General features: G+C 43.4%; 1 protein-coding gene across 6 annotated transcripts; it reads left to right on the top strand.

The window, feature by feature from the left end:
- The first annotated feature begins 3,427 nt into the window (after window positions 1-3,427).
- LOC132347126 (zinc finger protein 2) lies at window positions 3,428-18,708 on the top strand. Of its 6 annotated transcripts, XM_059893543.1 has the most exons (7): window positions 4,310-4,374; window positions 4,905-5,092; window positions 6,497-6,586; window positions 10,766-10,837; window positions 12,083-12,209; window positions 15,165-15,278; window positions 15,815-18,708. In XM_059893543.1, exons 4-7 carry the CDS (start codon window positions 10,805-10,807, stop codon window positions 16,819-16,821), a joined length of 1,281 nt encoding a protein of 426 aa, XP_059749526.1. In that variant the 5' UTR covers window positions 4,310-4,374; window positions 4,905-5,092; window positions 6,497-6,586; window positions 10,766-10,804; the 3' UTR covers window positions 16,822-18,708. The 6 variants fall into 6 exon arrangements, with proteins under 6 accessions (XP_059749523.1, XP_059749525.1, XP_059749522.1 ...); XM_059893542.1 differs by lacking the exons at window positions 4,310-4,374; window positions 6,497-6,586 and adding an exon at window positions 3,440-3,488; XM_059893539.1 differs by lacking the exons at window positions 4,310-4,374; window positions 4,905-5,092; window positions 6,497-6,586 and adding exons at window positions 3,445-3,488; window positions 10,638-10,653.
- The last annotated feature ends 1,872 nt before the right edge of the window (window positions 18,709-20,580 follow it).

Raw genomic sequence — 20,580 nt, 5'->3', positions numbered from 1 at the left:
AAACTGAAAACACTTATCACTAAGGGCCCATGCTCTTCTGCTAAGATAACACCTCTTAAAAGGCCACATGATATAAAAGAATGATGTTTTCTTTTGACAGAGAGTTTGGAGAGATGTAGATCTGGATACAGAGTACCATGTAGTAGCAGCAAAGAGAAGAGACGCTCAGAGAAATAAGGTTAAAGGGTGTCCAAGAAGAGGAGTCTTAGAATTGCAAGAGGGGGCCTGGGAGGAGCAGGGGCTGCTGTTAGAAGCAACCTGCAGCAGTTCGGGAGACAGCAACACAGCTGAGCAAAACAACAAGACACAGCAAAATTGTCTGCTGAAATAGGGACACTGCAAGGCCACACTCCACCCCCGCCCCACCTGTCTCATAGAGAAACACCCATGAAAGGGGAAGGCTAAAATCCTATGTGGCAGATTTTTTTTTAAACAACCATCGTTTCTTTGACACGCCTCCCTTTGAGAGGTGGGCTGTAATGCCCTACCCTTGAATCTGGGCAAGCTTGTGACTGCTTCAGCCAACAGTGTAAAGCAGAAGTGACCATTGATTTTCGAGGCTAGGTCATAAAAGGCCATGCAGCTTCTGTCTCATTCACTGGGACTCTCTCTCTTGGAGCCCTGAGTTGCCATGTAAGAAGTCTGACCACCCTGAGACCACCACGCTGTGAGGAGGTCCGAGTACAAAGAGAGGCTACGTGTAGGGACTTTGGTCCACAGTCCTGGGGAGCCCAGCCACGGATGCCAGTCCATGTACCAGACACACAAGTGATAAAGACACTTGAGTCCTCCCAATGGAGTCAGTGTGAAGCAGTGACAAGCCACCCTTGCTTGTCCCTAACCCACAGAAGTCCAAGTCCCTAACCCACAGAAGTTATTGGCATAATAAACCTTGTTTTAAGCCACTGAGTTTGAAGTGATTTGTTACACAGCAGCAGATAGCCATAACATCTTGCAATTTGGCAGAGCCCCCAGCTGGCAGGCCTTGTTTTATTCTAAACAAGGTTGTTTCTTGGCTGTTCAGCATCCATATGCCCTTCCTAACTCTTCTAAGAAAACTGGCTAAAATTCTCTTAATCTTTCCAGCAACATGGCAGATTTGGTTTCCTGAACAACCCTAATTGAAAAAAACTAAAAAACTAAAAATGCTGAAAAGTTATAAATCATCTCTCTAAACACACAGGCATGAAAGTAAGGAATTTGCAAAGTTAAAAAAAAAAAATGAACGAAAACAAAAAGATACACGCACCCCAATGTTCACAGCAGCATTATTTACAATAGCCAAGATATGGAAGCAACCTGTGTCCAGCAACAGATGAATAAGATGTGGTATAAAATATTCCAGCAAAAAATGGGGGTAGGTTGGGCTGGGTCTCCTTCAATGGGCATCTGCTGCCAAGGAGGACAGTGGACTTGTGTGTGTGCACACACACACACACACACACACACAATGGAATACTACTCAGCCATAAAGAAGAATGAGACTTTGCCACCTGCAACAACATGGATGGACTTAGAGGGTATTATGCTTACTGAAATAAGTCAGACAGAGAAAGACAAACACTTTATGATATCACTTATATGCCAAATCTAAAAACTACAAGAAACTAGTGAATAATAACAAAACGGAAACAGACTCACAGATATAGAGAACAAACTAGTGGTTACCAGTGGGGAGAGGGAAGTGGAGAGGGGCAAGACAGGGATCGGGGATTAAGAAGTACAAACTACTATGTAAAAAATAAGCAACAGGATATATTGTACAGCACAGGGAATATAGCCAATATTTTATAATAACTATAAATGGAGTATAATCTTTTAAAATTGTGAATCACTATGTTGTACACCTGAGACTAATATAATATTGTAAATCAACTATACCTCAATTTTAAAAAATAAGGAAGTGCGAGCTAGAGCCCTGAGAGGTGAGTGAGCAGCAAACCCAACTCTTACCCTGCTAAACCCTGGAGAACTTAAGCTCCCACTCTGACAGCAACCTGGGGAGTTAAGGTAGCGATGAAACCCTAAGGCCTGCCCAAGGGTGGGGAACTCTAAGAAACTCACCTAGGACCCCCAAATTTCCACTCTCAGCATAAGGCTAAACGAATAAAAAAAAACCACCCACAGAAGGGAACAGCAAGAAAATATGTCTTGGACAGGGTAACTTTTCCAAGTCCTAATCTTCTTGGAAGGTCCAAACCCCTTACTATAGCACAAAATCGAACTCCATCTGGCTCCAAGTTATGGTTATCAGCCCCTAAACCTTATCCACCAGCCACTCATCTTGCTACTAATTCTTTGCACTTTGATCCTCTAGCCTATACCTTTGCAGATGCTATTCTCTCTGCATTTTTTCTAATTACTCTTCTTCAAGTATACCAGTTATAGGAAGCTTTTTCCAACTTTCTCGGCCATAGTTAATTGCTTCCTCAGTTGTACTCCCAATAGTGTCTCCCAATAGTGACATAATTGTAGAACACACTGCTTTGTGTTGTAACAATTTCACATTCTGATTTGTCCACTGGAACACTAGTTCCTCTGGGGCAGTAACTGTGTCTTATTTGTATTTGTAACAATGCCTTGCCTATGGCAGGCAATTTAGGTTTTCTGAGTGCAAGTGTAGACTTGTTCCTGACTGTAGAATTTCATCACATTCTTTGTATAATCTCAAATCTTCCCTGAAGCTATAGAGCAGTGATTCTTAGCTTTAGCTGCACATTAGGATCACCTGCAGATCTTTTCAAACTCTCACTCCTCATAGTGGGCCCCAGGAATCAATATATCAAAGCTCTTCAGTGATTCCAGCGTGCAGGCAAGGCTGAGAAGCCCTGCGAGACTCCGACGAGGGTCCTTCGAGTAGCACCAAGGAAGACAAGCTGGGGTGCGCTCAAAATGTCGTGAGTCGGGCTACCTGCCCTACTCCTGGGCTCTTCTCTTTTGTGCACAAAAATGGCACGTACCCAGCCCCATCCTCAGAACCAAACTCTGCGTCACTCCTGCCCAAATTTTACAACCAAATTCCTTAAAAGTGAACAAGCTGAAGCAGAAACAAGCCCCTTCCGAGGGCCAGAAGACTCGAAGTCGTTCCCAGTAAGGACGGGACCCCAAAGCTAAAAGAGACACATTTCCTTAGGACGGCCCTCCCATCGGAGGACTGGAGGGACGTGACATCACACATAGACAGTACTTCCAGGCTGACCACAAGCCTCCCTAGCACCCACGACGGTTCCCTCTCCGCGCTCAGGCTGCCGCACTGCCGCGTACGATCCGGTTCAGCACCGCCCACCCCGTCATAAGAAGGGTACGCTTGCGCAGATCGCTAGACATCATATTAAAGCTCGCCAGCCGCTGAGATTTCTGGGAAATGGAGTCTGCGAAGGCCGAGCATTGGTGGGGAGCGCGGACGTCAGAACCCTCTGCGCCTGCGCACTGCCTTCCCGACCTGAAAAGGCGCCGTCTTCCTAGGTCGCGAGCAGTCTGTGCCGGAGGTGAGGGCTGTGGGTGTGTGTCTTGGCGGAGCCGAGTGAGCGCAGCGGCCGAGAGAAGGGGACACTGAGAACTTGGGGGAGGTGCTGTGGGAGTAGAACAGGTGACGCGGGCGGAGCCAACCTGCAGAACGTCTGAGTGTGTGCGTGAGTGTGTGTGTGTGTGTGTGTGTGTGTGTGTGTGTCGACGTCCCGGCTCGGACAGGTGCGGACGGAAAGTTGTCCCCCCAGCCCCCGTGTGTGCATGTGTTCCGTGGGAAGTTTGGAGCCTTCCTCCGCTCCTCCCGTACCTTCTTCCCGTAATAGGTGCTTAATAAACGTGGGTGGAATTGACACTAAATCTAGGGTGCCGCCCACTCCAGTCCGTCCGTCTTTCCCAGAAATCGCATCAGATTGTCTCGTTTAGCTCCCTACCATAGGCCTCCGCACTAGATCAGGGAACCTTCATGGAGGAGGTAGAATTTGATGTGAAAAAAAATAGGAAAGAAGTAGCGATGCATTAGGCAGGTTTGAGAAGGAAATGCTATGTATAAGAGTGAAGTATCGAGGAATAGTGGGACACAAGGGTGGGGAAAAGCACAACGGGGTCAGAGCATAGAGGATCAGGACAAGACACGGCCAGCGGGGTGGATTGTATGGGACGGATCGGGGACTGACAGGACTAAAACTGTTTTGGTACAGTTATTCTAGAGGTTCCATCCAGGACTAGAGAGGGGAAGGGACTCGTGCAGGGAAGCAGTTAGGAATGCTTGGTAGTGGTGGTAGTCCTGAAGCAAGCTGTTGTGGACCTGAATCATGGTGGTGTCAGTGGTGGGGAAGGATACAAATGACATTGCAAAAGAAGACTCGGAAGGATCTGGTGACTAGATTTGGGAGGAAAGAGAGCTAGGTAAGAGTTTGAATTTGGGGCACCTGAGAGAATAATAGAGCATCTGCTAGAAATGTAAGGACAGGGAGAGGAGCTCATGTGGGGAATTGCATAGGGGAAGGTGGTTTTAAGATGCCGGCAAAATGCCTTATTCACAATTCTTAGTCATTTGGAAATGCAGGATGAGTTTGGAAGAGGGATTGGGACTAGACTCGATAAGCATTTCTGTAAAGGTGGGAATGGAGCACCAGGTGTGGATGGACTTTCTGCAGGATAGCGAGAAGAACACTGTCCACAGTCTGAGCCTTGGGCAGCATCAGAAACTTGTCCAAACAGTCAAAACGCTGCAGAGAAATAAGGAGAAAAGGACTATCGGAATTAGAGCTCAGAAATGCATTGGCAGTTTTCAAGCATGCAGTTTCAGGTGTGTGGGGGTGGCAGGAGCAGAAAAATGGCTTTGAGAAAAGTAGGTGGTGATGATGTGAAGTCAGTAGGTATGTAGAAGAAGTTTGATCATGAAAGGAAAATCTAAATGAGAACTGTTTTGCCAGAGGGAGGCCGTGGGCCTCAGTGAAGATAATTTCACATCGAGGAGGATTATATCTGTTTGAAGATATGTGAAGAAGCTACTGAAGCGATGGGAGATGCTGGAGAAAGGAAGAGTGGGTCATGCAGGAAGCAGATTCTGAGAGGAAACAATGGTGGAAAGGAAAGTAGGACACAGATGTAGGACACTAAGGTAAAGTCCTGGAAAAGAGACATTTCCATTTTGCTGGCCTCACACCTAGGCTGCCTAGCACATAACAGGTACTTGGAAATATTGGTTGAATGGGTTGGCGTTGGGCAGTAGAAAGGAAAGAAGCTTTCACTTATTGAACAGACTGTAAGATAAATGCTTTACATTAATTGTCTCATTTACTATTATAACTGCCCTGTGAAATAGGTATTAAAAAACAGGGGATGGGGGGGGTCAACCGTTAGCTTAAGTAACTCGCCCAAGTCTTCACAGTCAGTAATCCAGGCCTGTGGAATGCTTTCTACCACAGTCCTGCCTCGCTCAGAACTCACTCTTGCGAAGCTTCAGTGTAGTGAAAGACAGTGTTCTGCTGAAATTGAAGGGTAGCCATGGAGGTTTGGAATAGCTGTGTAGCTAAGATGGGAACAGTAAAAGCTTTCTAGGCGAGCACTCTCTGAAGGTATAGAATAAGAATTTGAAGAGCATTTTCTCCAGAAATACTCTGAGATCCAGAAATAGGGAAAGGAAAAACAGAGGTGACCCTTTGCTGGCAGTGATTCCATGTGAATTTGGTGGATTTGAGGAGTCCTGGGTACCGTTGAGAGCTTACCGAAGTGACTGCTGGTGGAGTCTAGACCTGATGGGGAGTGAAGTTGGCCTGGCAGGGAGCCCACGGACGATGAGCACCTTGGGAATATTAGCTGGTCGTTTAATGGCTGGGGAGCTTTTATGCTCACCTCTGTTTGTAATTTGGTTAATGCTCAGTGTATTAAAGTTATAATCTAAAAAATGAAACTTTGAAAATTGTCTTTAAGCATTTAAACATTGAGCAGTTTCAACCACAATTTCAGATGTAGTTCAACTGATTTGTTCAAAAAGTTCTAATGCTTTAGACAACATATACAAATACCTTGATCCCAATATTGTGGCTACACTTACACTTAAACCTACTCTAAAACAGCAGCAACACAGTGTAATTAATATTTTCATTATTTCTACCTCCCTAGGACTCCTCATACTTACTTAGCATATTATTCTAAATGCCTTACACGTATTATCCCATTTAAGCATCACAATAACTTTATGAGATATGTACTTTCACTATCCCAATTTTACAGATGGGCAAACTGAGAGGTTAAGAAACTTACCTAAGGTCACACAGGTAGGAAGAGGCAGAGCTGGACTTTGATTTCAAGCGGTCTGCCAGAGCCTTTACTCCTATACTCTCCTGTATCTCTAAATGCTAATTTTGACATCTCCATAGGACCCAACGGTAATATTTTGAGACCCTCCTGGGGATGGAGGAATCTTGACAGACCAACAAGTATAAGAATACATATTGCCGCAGACAACACAAGTTGGAGGCTCTGGTTGCCAACTGATGTATATTTGTTTCCATTTGTACAGGTATCCTCTTGGCCTCCTAGCAAGATTCAAACCCCAATCCCTCCTCAGGTTGAGATTCTTTTTTATAGATACACCAAACTTGTTTTTCCAGTAAGTTTTGTTTTTAAGTTTTTGCCTTTCACATAGGTTTTAGTTTTTGCAAACTGGTGTTCACCCTCAAGGCAATATTCTTTTAAAGTTTGCTTGGCCGGTGTTAACCCGTTGTCTAGTAAGTATATATTGATCTAGTCTTTTGGCATTTTTGAAAATGTAACTTACCTTATTAGTATCTTATAATTAATAAGACCAGCTGGAGGGCTCATCTCCTAAGGGAAGAAGGATTAAGTCTGCAGTTACTTTGCCTCTTTAGAATCTGAGGTTGGTTCATTGTGAGGAGCCCATGTTCTTTCTACCTGGTCCCATTGCTGGTTAGTCCTTCCTGTTTGGGGTACGGAATTCCTATTTCTGGGATTACTTTGCTTATCCCCTTTTCCTAGGTTTCTTTTTTCATGCTTATATGAATGAATACAACTATATATCTCAAGGATACGTCTATACTTTATGAATAGTCATACAAATAATAGAAAAAAGCAAAGTACTATTATATATAACTAAAGGCTTGAACATTGCCTTCTTTGTATTATAACCATTTTTAAAATACTTTATATTAACTTTTCTATTTTGAATGAAACTCACAGTTTTTCAAAATTCAAGTAATAATTTTTACAACTTGGTCAGTGGGAGCCAGAGTCATCTGATTTTTTTCCTATCCAAAGATGTGGGAACAGCTCAAATTCTAAATGCCCAAAACTGTACTTCTTAGCTTTCCCTCCAAAACTACTTTTCTGTCGCTCATCTCTATGAATGGTGCCATTATTCACACGTTACTCAGATCTGTGACCTGGAGTCATCCTTGCCTCTCCCATCACCTTCAGCCTCTGCTTCCAATCAATGGTCTGTTCTTAATATCAATAGTAATTCCCCTTCTCTCTATGTCTGCTGTTCAGTTCTTCATCATTTCTTGCTTAGTTAATTGTAATAGTCTCCTCACCGGTCTACTCACCTCCTCTGCTCCCATTCTGCCACAGCTACCCAGAGTGGTATGGCCGCCTGTGTCGGGGGGGGGCCCAAGATCACCCCTCGTTCAGGCATTTGTTAGAAGGACTCAGGACTCAGCCCATATTTGTACTCATGGCTAAGATGATGACAGTGATCTCGCAAGGATACACAGCCAGGTCGTAAGGGGGACAGATAGGCAGAGTCTGGAGGAACCATGGGAAGTCTTCCTCATGCTCTCTCCCTCCCATGAGGGGTCACACAGAGCACTTCCTCCTCCGACAATGAAAATGCAGCAACATGTGTGTGATGTGTCAGCCCAAATAAATTCTTTAGACTCAGAGCCCAAGCTTTTAAGTGAGGGCTAGTCACGTAGGCACCTCCTGCCTAACATATACCAAAATTCCAGGCCCTCTAGCAGGACAGCAGGTGTTCAGCAGAAACCATACTGTTTGCACAAATAGTTTAGGCATAATGGCCCACCCTACCTCTTAGGAAACCCTCTTAAAATTGAAGTTCCCAGACCCCAGCCAAGGGCCAACCTTGCAAGTAGATGTTCCCAAGAATGGCAGTCTCAGGTCTGCTATAACTTTCTGCACACCTCCTTTCCTTCCTTCCTGTTATTTTTCCTGTACACCAAAGTAAACACATAACTCTTGTTAAAAAAAAAAAAATCAGAATACAAGGAATTGTAAGAAATAAAATAAAAATCACTTGTAATGCCACCACTCAAATTCCATTTACATTTTAATATATATTCTTCCAGTCTTTTTTCTGTACATGTGTGCATGCTCAATTATGTAATTTTAAAAGTGTGCATTCTTCACTTAATATTGTGTGAATTTCTTTGTTTTTTTTTCCCTTTAGATTTTTTTTAAACAAAACATTACAAAGTTGAAGTCTCCTAGGTATCCCTCCCCAATCCTGTTTCCCTTCTTTCCCAGAGATACTCACAATCTGTTGCTTGTTGTCCCATATAGATTTTTGTAGATACCATTTACCTGTTTTAAAATTTTATATAACTATTACATAGTAAGTCATTCTATAACTTTATTTTTGCTCAGTAATTATATTTCTGAAATTTATATGACTAACATGAGGTTCTAGCTCATTCATCTTAATCAATGTATAATATTCACACACACATACACATATAAAATCACAGTTTATCCTATTGGCACACGGGCTTAGTTGCTCTGTGGCATGGGGGACCTTCCCGAACCCAGGGCTCGAACCCGTGTCCCCTGCATTAGCAGGGGGATTCTTAACCACTGTGTCACCAGGGAAGCCCTCAAATCTCCTATTTTAGGAACTTTGGCTATTTCAAATTTTTGCTGTATTGTAAGGATTAAATGAGATGACACATGTAGAGTGCTTAGGAGGTTGCCTCACATGGCACTCAGTAAAGCTTAGTGTTAGTGATGATTAATAAAAAGCTTTGCATGTGTTCTTACTTATTTCCTTAGGAGAAACTCCGAGGAGAAAATTGCTGGGTCAAAGATATGTTATTTTAAGGCCCTTGATACAAATTGCAAAGATCTTTCTAAAACACAAATCTGGTGGTGACCCTTCCATGCTTAAATCCTTCTGTGATCCCCATGCCAGTGGGAGTAGGACCATGCAGAGCTCTCCTTGATCTAGCTGGTCTCTGCCTGCTTCTCCAACCCCATCTTCCCCCGCAGCACTGCCCCAACCTAGACATTGCCATTCTAAACTCATTACAGTTGTTAATCCTTTCCCTGTAAAGACCAGCCTCCTTGTTTTTGGAAAACTTGATTTTTTTTGTGCCTAGAATGTTCTAATGCCTCCCCCAAATCAAAACGTATCTTAGGTCCCACTTCTGCCAAGAAACCGGCAGTGTTCCTCCCTGCCTCCCGTCTGGGTTAGGCGAGCCTCTGATGTGCTGTCTCATAGTTACCTGTGCACATCCCTTTAGAGCATCTATTCATCCTGTAGTGAAATATTAACTTGATTACTTGTTTGTCCTGCATAGTAGTCCATAAGCTTTTGGAAGACAAGGACAGTGTCGTACTTCTTTTGCTTTGGTATAAATAGTTGGTGCTGAATAAATGTTGGTTGGATAGATGGATGAATGAATAACAAGGATCAATAAATACATTCCCTTGGCTGCAGGACAGTAGTCATTGAGCCGCATATACACCCTTTCCTTCTCCTTCTCAGGACCACACTCTCCCCACACCCCACTCATGAATCCACAAAATGCTTGATTTGACCATGTCTTAATTAGACTCTTGTGAGAAACTGAGATGTACTCAGTTAATGCAAGTAAAGTTCACACAAAGCCTAAGAGGGTTAGAGTCTTATGGAAATATAAGAATAAATAAGGCTGGTCTGCATGCAAATTGCGGTCTGGGGTGGTGCTAGGTGCATAAGGGCCTTTAAGGCCAGGAATTCTAGGGTCTTTGCTTCAGTGCTTCACCACCAACGTGCCCGCCTGTGTTTAGTCTGTTACAGCCTGTTCTCTACCTCGTGCCTCCCACATGCTCATGGGTTCTGCTTCCTGGTACCTTCTGCTGCTCTGACCCACGTGGCTACTTCTGCCCCTCATGGTATCCTTTCAGCTCATCACCCACTTGTTGTCCTGACATTTCTTAGTTCACGATCCTGAGGATGGATGTCATCTTTTCAAGCCAGACCATACGTCAGTCCACTGGTCAGCCTGTGCATTGCCTACTTGTGGCCTAATCATTGTGGCTCCAGGAGTGAGACACAGGGTCACGTGGAACAAACTGTGGCTGCCCAAGGGCTGCTCCTTTAGCATCGGGTATTGCTGTGAATGGGACATTTTTCCTTTGAAGAGGCTATGGGTATTTCCTTGACAGGACTTGTCCGTATAGCCATTCATAAAATTTCTTATGCTTTTTGTGTAGTAATCATTATGAGCAATGTTGAATGTGAATTTATAAAGACGATATGAGCCTTGATATGTTCTTGACTGCCAGGAACAGAACTTTGCCTCTAAGATTATGGTAAAACAAGCACCACATTGTGTTCTGCATAGCAATATCCATGGCCTTTCGCTCTAATTCTGGGATGGGGTGGGCTTGCTCTTGGCCTTACTTTACTTTGCCTTCCCTTTTTGTAGGGTATTGAGAATGAAGGTGAGTACATAACTCACTGGTGTGTGGAGATTTCTTGCTTCATGGATCACAAAACTACAAAACAAGACTGGTCTTATACCCTCTTTCTCATCCCATACCTCTGCCTCATTAGGATTCGGCACTTCTCTGCAAGGAGAGCACTCGGGAAGGAATGGCTGCTGTGTCTCCAACTGCCAGATTCCAGGTGAGGTGGACTTTTGTGTTTCTGAAATACTCTATCAGGCTCCAGAATGTAACCACTTTTCTTTCTCTATCTTGGAGCTTCTTTGATCAAACCCAACCAGGTGGAGGAAGAACTCCTTAGGGAGTGTGTCCTTCCCATTTGATTTGTGATATCTTTCAGTAATGCTTCCTTGCCTTGAACGTGTGCCCACTAGCCTGTCACCAGGCACACAGCCCCTGTGGCCTTCACCCTGAGCAATTTTGCCTAAAAACCAATGGTACGGGTCTGATTGGAAGGTTTGGGGAACAGCGGGCTGTTCCTAGTTCTGACTTCCCTTTAGTACATCCACTATGTATGGACTGAAAGTAGGCCCCCATATCCCAGGGGGTGTTGGGTTAGGTGGAGAACGTGACACATACTGTAAAGCACCTCAGTGAGGTTGAAAGAGTCCTGAAGAGAGTTTTGTGTGGATAGAGACATGTGGTTTACCCCTCCCTGCCCAAGGGCAAAGAGTCTTGAATTCCATGCTCTGGCTTAGAACTTCTCCAGACACTGTGGAGACTCATCTTGGTTTCAGGATTGGGGGTAAAGATGCAACCTTACAGAATCACAGAATAACAGATTGAAATGAGAGAGTTCTTAAAGATGATCTAATCTACACCATTATTTGAAGGGTTTGTTAAAACACACACACACACACACACACACACACACAGACAATTGGTGAAATTTGACTAAGGTTGTAGATTAGATAATTATATAACTGCTATCCTGATTTTTACAATGATACTGTGATTATACAAGAGGATATCCTTGTTCTTACAAAATACACACTGAAACATTTATGAGTAAAGAGACATCATGTTTGCAGGTTACTCTAAAGAAGTTCAGGAAGAAGATAGGTGAATGTGCATGTACTGAGAGAGACAGAAAGATAAAGCCAGTGTGGAAAATGTTAATTTGGGGAAGCTGGGAGAAGGGTACATGGGAATTCTTTGTTCTATTCTTGCACATTTTCTGTAAGTCTGAAAAAAGAGTCCCTGATATTCAGAGGCTCAGCTAGGAAGGAACTGTGGGGTTGTGACCAAGAACTTCATGCCTCGGGGGATTATAGCACTTTCCCCAAATGCTTCGAAGCCCTACTTTGTCAGAACCATTTTCTTTCCACTCCCTCTGCATCCTCCAGACTGTCATCATTATGACAGTTTTGTCTGGTCCATGTAAAGAGAAGGGTTATGAATAAGGAGAACATCATTGTGTTTCCAGGACCCAGTGACATTTGAGGATGTGGCGGTGGTTTTCACAGATGAAGAGTGGAGGCGTCTGGTCCCTACTCAGAGGGACCTCTACAAGGAGGTGATGCTGGAGAACTATAAGAGCATTGTCTCGTTGGGTAAGGAGAGTTTCCCACCAGGAGTAGACTCTGTACTGTGTTGACGTGGGCTTGAGAGGCTAATAAATTGACACCTCTTCTCCTCCCACCCAAGTCAGAACCCCTGAGAGACAAGATCGAAGAGCAGAGGGATGTGGCTTAGGTGTACAGCAAGAGTGGATTTCTTAATCCTGAACCCCAGCCTGGGACAGGCTTGCTCCCTGAGCTGTAAGCAGACTGGACAACCAAGGGGCCCTTGCTGAGAAGCCTGGCCCTGCAACACGGAGGGCCAGGTCCAGGGCCAGGAGGAGCAGGGCATGTGAGAGCCTGCTGCAGGGAGCTGCTCTCCAGAGGGTTGGGGCCAGCAGAAGAGGCCGAGTTACCTACGCCCAGGTCTTCCCCCAGCTCAGCAGTAACTCACTCAGCTCCATCCAGAGTACTAAGGGGGAGTGCAAGGGGCATTCTCGTTGAGGGAAGATTTTTCCTCAGAGAAGCAGAGGAGGGGGAAAGAAGTGTTTTGTTTAAAAAAAAAGGGCAGATGGACAACAGGGTCCTACTCTTTAGCACAGGGGACAATATTCAATGTCCTGGGATAAACCATAATGGAAAAGAATCTATTGATGAAAAAGAATATATGTATAGCTGAGTCACTTTGCTGTACAGCAGATTAACACAACATTGTAAATCAGCTATTCTTCAATTAAAAAAAAAAAAGAGAGGGACTTCCCTAGCAGTCCAGTGGTTAAGACTCTGTGCTTCCACTGCAGGGAGCGTGGGTTTGATCCCTGGTCAGGAACTAAGATCTTGCATGCCACACGCGCATGCCAAAAAAAAAAAGAGGGCATGTAGGGGTGAGATTATAAGGTTGTAGCTCAGAGTAGGTCACTAGAAATGTGTTTGATTTTGAATATTTGTCTTAAGGACATCTTAGAGAGATGCCTGCAGAAGGCACTTTGCAATGATAGAGACTTGTGTGACAAAAGGAAAATTAAGAGCTACTGCTGATGTGAGGTATTCGTGAGAGTAAAGTTGGGCTCCTGTAAGGAGAACCTCTCAGGAGCTTCCAGAATAAGAGGCTGAGTGTGTACAGATTTAGAATAGACTTAAAATCAGCAGCAGGTGGCAGTAAAAGGAGTCACGTCGCAGATTTCATTCAAGGCAGGTCAAAAAAGCAAGCACAACACCCTGGATTAGCTTAAACAGGCCAAATCTGGAAATAGAAGAGAATGTTTAGGGAGCATTAAGGGAGACTGCTGAGCCTTTGTCACAGACTTTGGTGGGAAAAATAGAAATCTAAGGATAGAGACAGGAAGCCATGGGCAAGTGATGGATGTGGCCGTTCTCAGCAGAGAGTCAGCATACAACCAGATCGATGATCCTTGGGCCCAAGAAGAAAGTACCTCCCTTGCCCAAGTCAGGGGTCCCAATGCAGGGGAAGTTTAGACCTCAAGACTATTTCTAGGAGGGGATCTGTTTTTTAAATGTAACCAAAGATGGACAGATTCACTTCTAGAAATTTGTCCTAAGGAAATAATAAGATTAGCAGCCTGTGGTGTACACAGATATTCATCATACCATTGTTTGTTTTAGCAAAACATTGAAAACAGTCTGGAATGTCTGTCAGCAAGAGATTAATTAAATAAATGATGTTATTCCATACAATGTAATACCATGTAGCCATTAAAATGGTGAGGTAGAGCTGTGCTAATTAAAATAATATTTTAAATTTATTAATATGTGACAAAATCAAGTTTAAAATTTAGCATTATTTCATTATCCAGTTATTTGGGGTTTTTACTTGTTTGTTTTTTGTTTGTCTTTTTTTAATTGAGAGTCTTCTGCCCAAAATGATGTTTTACATGTAAAAATGCCTGGAGTGACATATGTTATATATAGTGAATCGTGATGGATTTAGAAATTATCTACTTGTAGATGTCAAAATAAATCAGATAGGAATGATTTTAGTTGGGGTAGTCTTAGTTATTTTCCAAAATCACTCTCCAGTAGTTTTTTTTTATTTTCAGAAATTGAGATATAATTGTCATTATCCAGTTTTTAACAAAATGTATCTATAGGTATCTTTCAGTATCAAAGTGAATAGAAAGAAAGAAATGAATACAAAGTACAAAAGGTGATTTTTCTTATTACTTGTACATGCCTCTAGATTTCCTGCAATGAACATGATCCACTTGTTTAAATAAAATCACAATAGTAAAGGGTAAATAAATGAACAGAAATGGGCACCTACATTATACACATTACACATTCTTTTTTTTTTTTAATAAATGTATTTATTTTTGGCTGCGTTGAGTCTTCGTTGCTGTGTGCTGGCTTTCTCTAGTTGCGGCAAGCGGGGGCTACTCTTCGTTGCGGTGCGTGGGCTTCTCATTGCGGTGGCTTCTCTTTGTTGCGGAGCATGGGCTCTAGGTACACGGGCTTCAGCAGCTGTGGCTCGAAGGCTCTAGAGCGCAGGCTCAGTAGCTGTGGTGCACCGGCTTAGTTGCTCCGCGGCATGTGGGATCTTCCCGGACCAGGGCTCGAACCCGTGTCCCCTGCATTGGCAGGCGGATTCTTAACCACTGCACCACCAGGGAAGCCCCCACATTACACATTCTTATTCAAGGTGACCTTTCTTCATTCTCATCTTCTCTGAGTTAAGGACTCTTCCCCCCATCCTACCAGTGCTAAAGCTAGGATCATCCCATTCACTTCGTGGGGAAGAATAAACACATTAATTCAAATGGAGTCTATCAACTCTCTGACCAAATGCTATTTGTTCCTTTTTAGAACCTCAGTGTTGACTTCCATTCAGAGTTTCCTGAATTCCTTGCATGACTTCATACTCTGTATTCCTGGTGTGCACTTTCTGCCTTTTGCATTTGCTCTCTGCAAGACTTAGAGGTTGGGATTAGCTTTGGAATCATTGTGTATTTAATCACCCATGACTACCTGGCTTGTTTCTTTCTCCATGAGCAGGACTTCCAGTTCCTGGACCTGATGTGATTTTTCAGTTGAAGAGAGGGGATGAGCCTTGGATAGTGGAGCTTCATGGATCTGAGGGGAAAGAATGTGCAGAGAATGTCTTTCAAGGTAATTGAGTATGAACTGGGCAGGGCAGAGTTTTGTTTTGTTTTGTGGTTGTTATTTAGGTGTATGTGGGAGGGAGTATTGGGTATCACCTTTTTCTCAAATTCAAATCTTCTGCTTTATTATTTATTCTCTGTCCCCCACCAGGGTTGTTTTTTTTTTTTTTCTTTTTCTCTACACCTTAAAGTTCTGTTCACTATTATTCACCAAATGTTTACTTTCTCAGACCTGTCACATTACCCATTCACGCTTTGATAATCCTATTCCTCACCATCCCCTCCACTTAGCCAGCTCTCCTAATTAACCTGGCCATGCTCCCAATGTAAATTCTCCTCTTTTCTGAGATTTCCACTATCAGTTCTATTCCCCGTTTCAGTCCCAAGTGTTGGTTTCTCCCTAGAGTGTAACAGTATTTCTGGGAGCAAGCAATGCGGTGACTGTACATGACTTTTCAGATTTATCATAGCATCTCTCCTCTCTGCTGTAACATTTCCTAGCCCAAGAAAGAAACATGCATCTGTGTTTTCTGTCCATTCCAGACTGGGAGACTAAGCTTGAGATTCAAGGTGCTTCAGAAGAAGAAAAATCAGAAAGAACATTGAGGGAAAAGCTTGGAATGAAAGGTCCTCCATCTCCTAAATTTGAAGTTCATGCAGTGGATGGTGGGTTGGGAACAGAGAAGGAAAACCCTGCAGTGGAGGCCTGCAAGAAATCCCTTTCTCAGGAGGAAAGGTTGCAGCATGGGGCAACCCCTCCCAAGAAAATTCTCACTAAAGAGAGAGACCAGGAATGCAGTGACTGTGGGAAGACCTTTTTTGACCACTCCTCCCTTATCCGCCATCAGAGGACTCACACTGGAGAGAAGCCCTATGACTGTCCTGAGTGCGGGAAAGCCTTCAGTCACAGGAGCAGTCTCAGTAGACATCTGATGTCGCACACTGGGGAGAGCCCCTACGAGTGCAATGCCTGTGGGAAAGCCTTTTTCGACCGTTCATCCCTAACTGTACATCAGCGAATTCATACTGGAGAGAAGCCCTTTAAATGCAATGAGTGTGGAAAAGCCTTCTTTGACCGCTCGTCCCTTACTCGACACCAGAGAATTCATACTGGAGAAAGTCCTTATGAATGTAATCAATGTGGGAAAGCCTTTAGCCAGAAAAGTATTCTCACTCGACATCAGCTAATCCATACGGGCAGGAAGCCGTATGAATGTAACGAGTGTGGGAAAGCCTTCTATGGTGTCTCATCACTGAATAGACATCAGAAAGCCCACGCTGGAGAGCCTCGCTATCAGTGCAGTGAGTGCGGGAAAGCTTTCTTTGACCGCTCCTCCCTTACTCAACATCAGAAGATTCACACTGGAGACAAGCCATATGAATGCAGCGAATGTGGGAAAGCCTTTAGCCAGAGGTGCCGGCTTACGCGACACCAGAGGGTTCATACAGGAGAGAAGCCCTTTGAATGCAGCGTGTGTGGGAAGGTTTTCAGTTCCAAATCATCAGTTATTCAACATCAAAGGCGTTATGCCAAACAGGGAATAGACTGAGTTGAGCAAAAGCTTTAGTTAAAGGACCTCCATGCAAACTCAAGATAGGTCTTCCCCATCTTAAACCCATCTCCCGGTCATTGCACCTATTCTGGCTACTACTCTCCTTACCTGCCTCTGTTACCACAGTGTTTGAAGGAACACTCTCTACCCACTGTGTTATAGAGCTGATGTGGGATGCCAGAAATTAGGATGTGACTCTTTAGAGTCAACATTTTGCAGAGGTTTGTCAGACGATAGGGACAAACGTTAGGAGGCGATCCTCAGACACACCTCTCGTCCTGGGCCCCAGGTATCACTACACTTTAAATAACTGGAGGACACAGCAGGAGGGGAAGGCACACTAATGTCAGAGCAATACTGTTGTTTCCAGAACAGTTCTTTCTTTATAGCCGTTAGTCCCTCTCTCTTGGAGGTTTTTTGGGCACTGACCTTGTTCTGTTGTGTCCCAGCTTCTAGATCTCTTAATACTACTACTAGTAGCTAGCACTTATTGAGCGCTTATTATGGGGCAAGCACTCAACTGAGAGTTTTGCAAGGAGTAGATTATTTGCTCCTCTCATTAACCCTCTGAAGTAGGTACTGTTACTACCCACATATTACAGATGAGCAAACTGAAGTTTAGAGGGGTTAAATAACTTACCCAATGTGACAGCTAGTAAAAGGTGAAGCCAGGTCTTGAATACAGGTCTCCCTTCAAAGTCTGTTCTCTTTACCATAATGCTATAAGGTTTGTTTTATAATTTATGTACATGTATTATCTCCTCAACCAGATTGTAAGCACTCGGAGTTGTGACTTATATGTCTTTGTATCTCACACAGTGCCTTGCAAATAATAGGTGCTCAATAAATATTTATCTGGATTAATCACTCTTTGACTTACCAAGTTCTATTTAAAACACCTCTTAGATTCACATCCTTTCTCTGAATTTCACAGTCTAGCCTGTACCTTTATCATCTCAGGCTCCCATTACTGCAGTAGACACTCCTTGATTCGAATTCTTTCCTCTTCATTATTGAGGAGGGGGATGTTAAGCTATGGGGCAATAAGTAAACCCCCAAAAAACAAAGATTCATTTCTCACATAAACTCAGATGTGAGTCTGTCTTCCTTCATCCTCATCATTTAGAACACGTTGCCTCAAAGGTCATCATGGAAGAGAAAGCTGGGGGGTATGCTGGGATGTTTTTAAGGGCCATCACTTCTGTTTATATCTCATAAACCAGAACCCAGCACCAAGAGACTAGGAAAGTCAACAGGCACCTCAGCATTTGGTTAATATAAACAGCCTCTGTCACAAGTTACATTTTCCATATTACTGTTAGGCCAATCTTTCCAAATGATCCCTTCCTGCCCATCATTGCCTTACTCAAGACCTAAAATAGCTCCCTGTTTAAAGAAAACGTCTTTGAATATTTAAGGTCTGCCATGAGGTGATCCCACATTGCTAAACTTGAAATCTCGACTCCCCAAACCCTTCTATTCCCTGGGCCCAGTCCTATATTTTTACTTTATTGACAGTCAGGTTCCAGGCAACTTTAACTCTAGGCATCTGCATTCCCTTTCTATTTGCTTAAGGTGAAACCCAGAAGAGGACTTGATTCTGAAAGGCTGTCTGGAACTTACCTCGCCCTGCATGAATCCCAGTGAACCAACATGCATTTCTCCCTGGGAGTAAAAGTCTGATTCAAGAAGCTGGAATTCCAAACAGACCCTTCCCTAATCTACACACAACCCTATTGGTCCACCTTTCTTAAAGCAGATGAGCGGCAGGAAGACTTTTCACATGTGGACTTTCAAAGTAACTTGAGGAAAAACAGAGTGCAGAATCTACTGAAGTGGATAATATCATTATTTAATAATGTCAAGTACAAAATAAAAGAAATTACTGACAAACTTTTGGCTGATGACTGTCTCTGAGAGTTCTGAATCTTTAATTTATTGCCTTGTTAAAAGTAAATTGAAGGTCAGGTATTCCCCTAAGATACTCTGCCATTGTCAGCAAGATGAGACTAGAATGGACTTTTGAGTAAAGTGGTAATCGAAACAGAGTGGGGACATAAAGTAAGCGGTTCTCCCTTTGTTCCCTTCTAAAATTTGGTGATCTGCAGAGCATTTTTAAAAGGTGGAGTACTGTTCCATCTCCTGCTAAAAATTCTGAGGAAAGGGCCATTTTACCTCTCAATAGGGTATAGAGTAGTGGAGGTCTTAAATTTTGAGGTTTTAGCTTCACTGAATGGCCATTAGTAGGGTGAAATCTTCGAATCAGAAATTGGACAAACTGGAAGTATGCCGGCATTCTTTTTTTAAATCTATCTATCTATCTTTTTTTTTTTTGGCTGCGGCACTCGGGATCTAGTTCCCTGACCAGGGATCGAACCTGGGCCCCTGCATTGGGAGCGCAGAGTCTTACCCACTGGACCACCAGGGAAGTCCCTATGCCAACATTCTTAAGATACAAGGCAAAATACTTTAAAAGGGGTTTCAAAAAAATGAAATAATCTCTCTGGTGTTTAAATAAGCCCTATCTAAGTTTAAGAGAATTGAACACTTACCACACAAATTAATAGAAGCACACCATGAATCAACGCTTTAAAGAAAAGGATAAGCAATGCTAGGGAACTTTGAGATGAAGACAATATGGTAAATAGAGAAAACCGGTGCACTGAAGCCTGGGACAGAGAATTGGTGGGACTACTAATCCCAGAAATTTATCTCACCCCCAAGCCTGTGCTCCTAAGAATAAATAACCCCCAAGTCTCACATAAATAAGACAGAGGTGAGGAGGAGCTGGGGAGCAAGGCTACTGGATGCCGGTCAGTAGATAACATTTTTTTTAAATTTTGGCTGCAACGGGTCTTCGTTGCAGCATGCGGCATCTTCGTTGCGACATGCGAACTCTTAGTTGCGGCATGCGTGTGGGATCTAGTTTCCCGACCAGGGATTGAACCCGGGCCCCCTGCATTGGGAGCGCAGAATCTTAGCCACTGGACCACCAGGGGAGTCCCTAGATAACATACTGATAAAGCCAGAATCGTGATTCCTCAGGAAGTCCAAGAGAAAGCTGGCTGTGGATGTCAAGTTCCTAAGTGGTCTCTCTTATTGAGGTGGGACTTCTGCGGTAAAAAGGCAGAAAGTAGTTGAAGTACCCATGTTGGGGTGATGGGGATCCTGGTGAGAGTCTTCCTTGACTATGCATTAACAAGAGCCTGAATGTACAGGGGAAATGTATGTCTCAGCTTATATTGATAGTAGAAGCGTGAAGATCATATGGCACCAATGTGGGAGACAAGGACCCAGATCTGGCCCTGGAAAACTGCAGTACCTTTCCCCTCCAGGACCATTAAATATGAAATCAACTTGAAGAGACTCTAAGTCCTATACCTGAGTCCAGGCATTTTAGATCAGTGCTGCCCAACAGGAATATAATGCCATATTTTAAAGGTTAAAATGAAACAGCAAAAGCTAATTTTAATATTTCATTTCAATCAATATTTGAATTTCATTCAAATATTTTAAAAACTTCAAAATATAGTCAATATAAAAAGCATTGAGATAGATACTACATTTTTTTAAAACTAAGTCTTCAAATACTTTATTCTTACAGCACATCTCAAATTCGGACTAGCCACATTTCAAGTGCTCAGTAGCCACCCTGGGCTAGCTGCTATTGTATTGTATAGCACAGTTTTGCAAAATCATCAGGGGCTGTTAGAGGTAAAAGGTAAGGGATTATTTTGATCATTGGAGACGTTAGAG

Source organism: Balaenoptera ricei, chromosome 13, assembly GCF_028023285.1.
Source record: "Balaenoptera ricei isolate mBalRic1 chromosome 13, mBalRic1.hap2, whole genome shotgun sequence".
Classification (NCBI taxonomy): Eukaryota; Metazoa; Chordata; class Mammalia; order Artiodactyla; family Balaenopteridae; genus Balaenoptera; species Balaenoptera ricei.
Note: the sequence above shows the minus strand (reverse complement) of the source record. Positions and strands in the feature narration are given on the sequence as shown.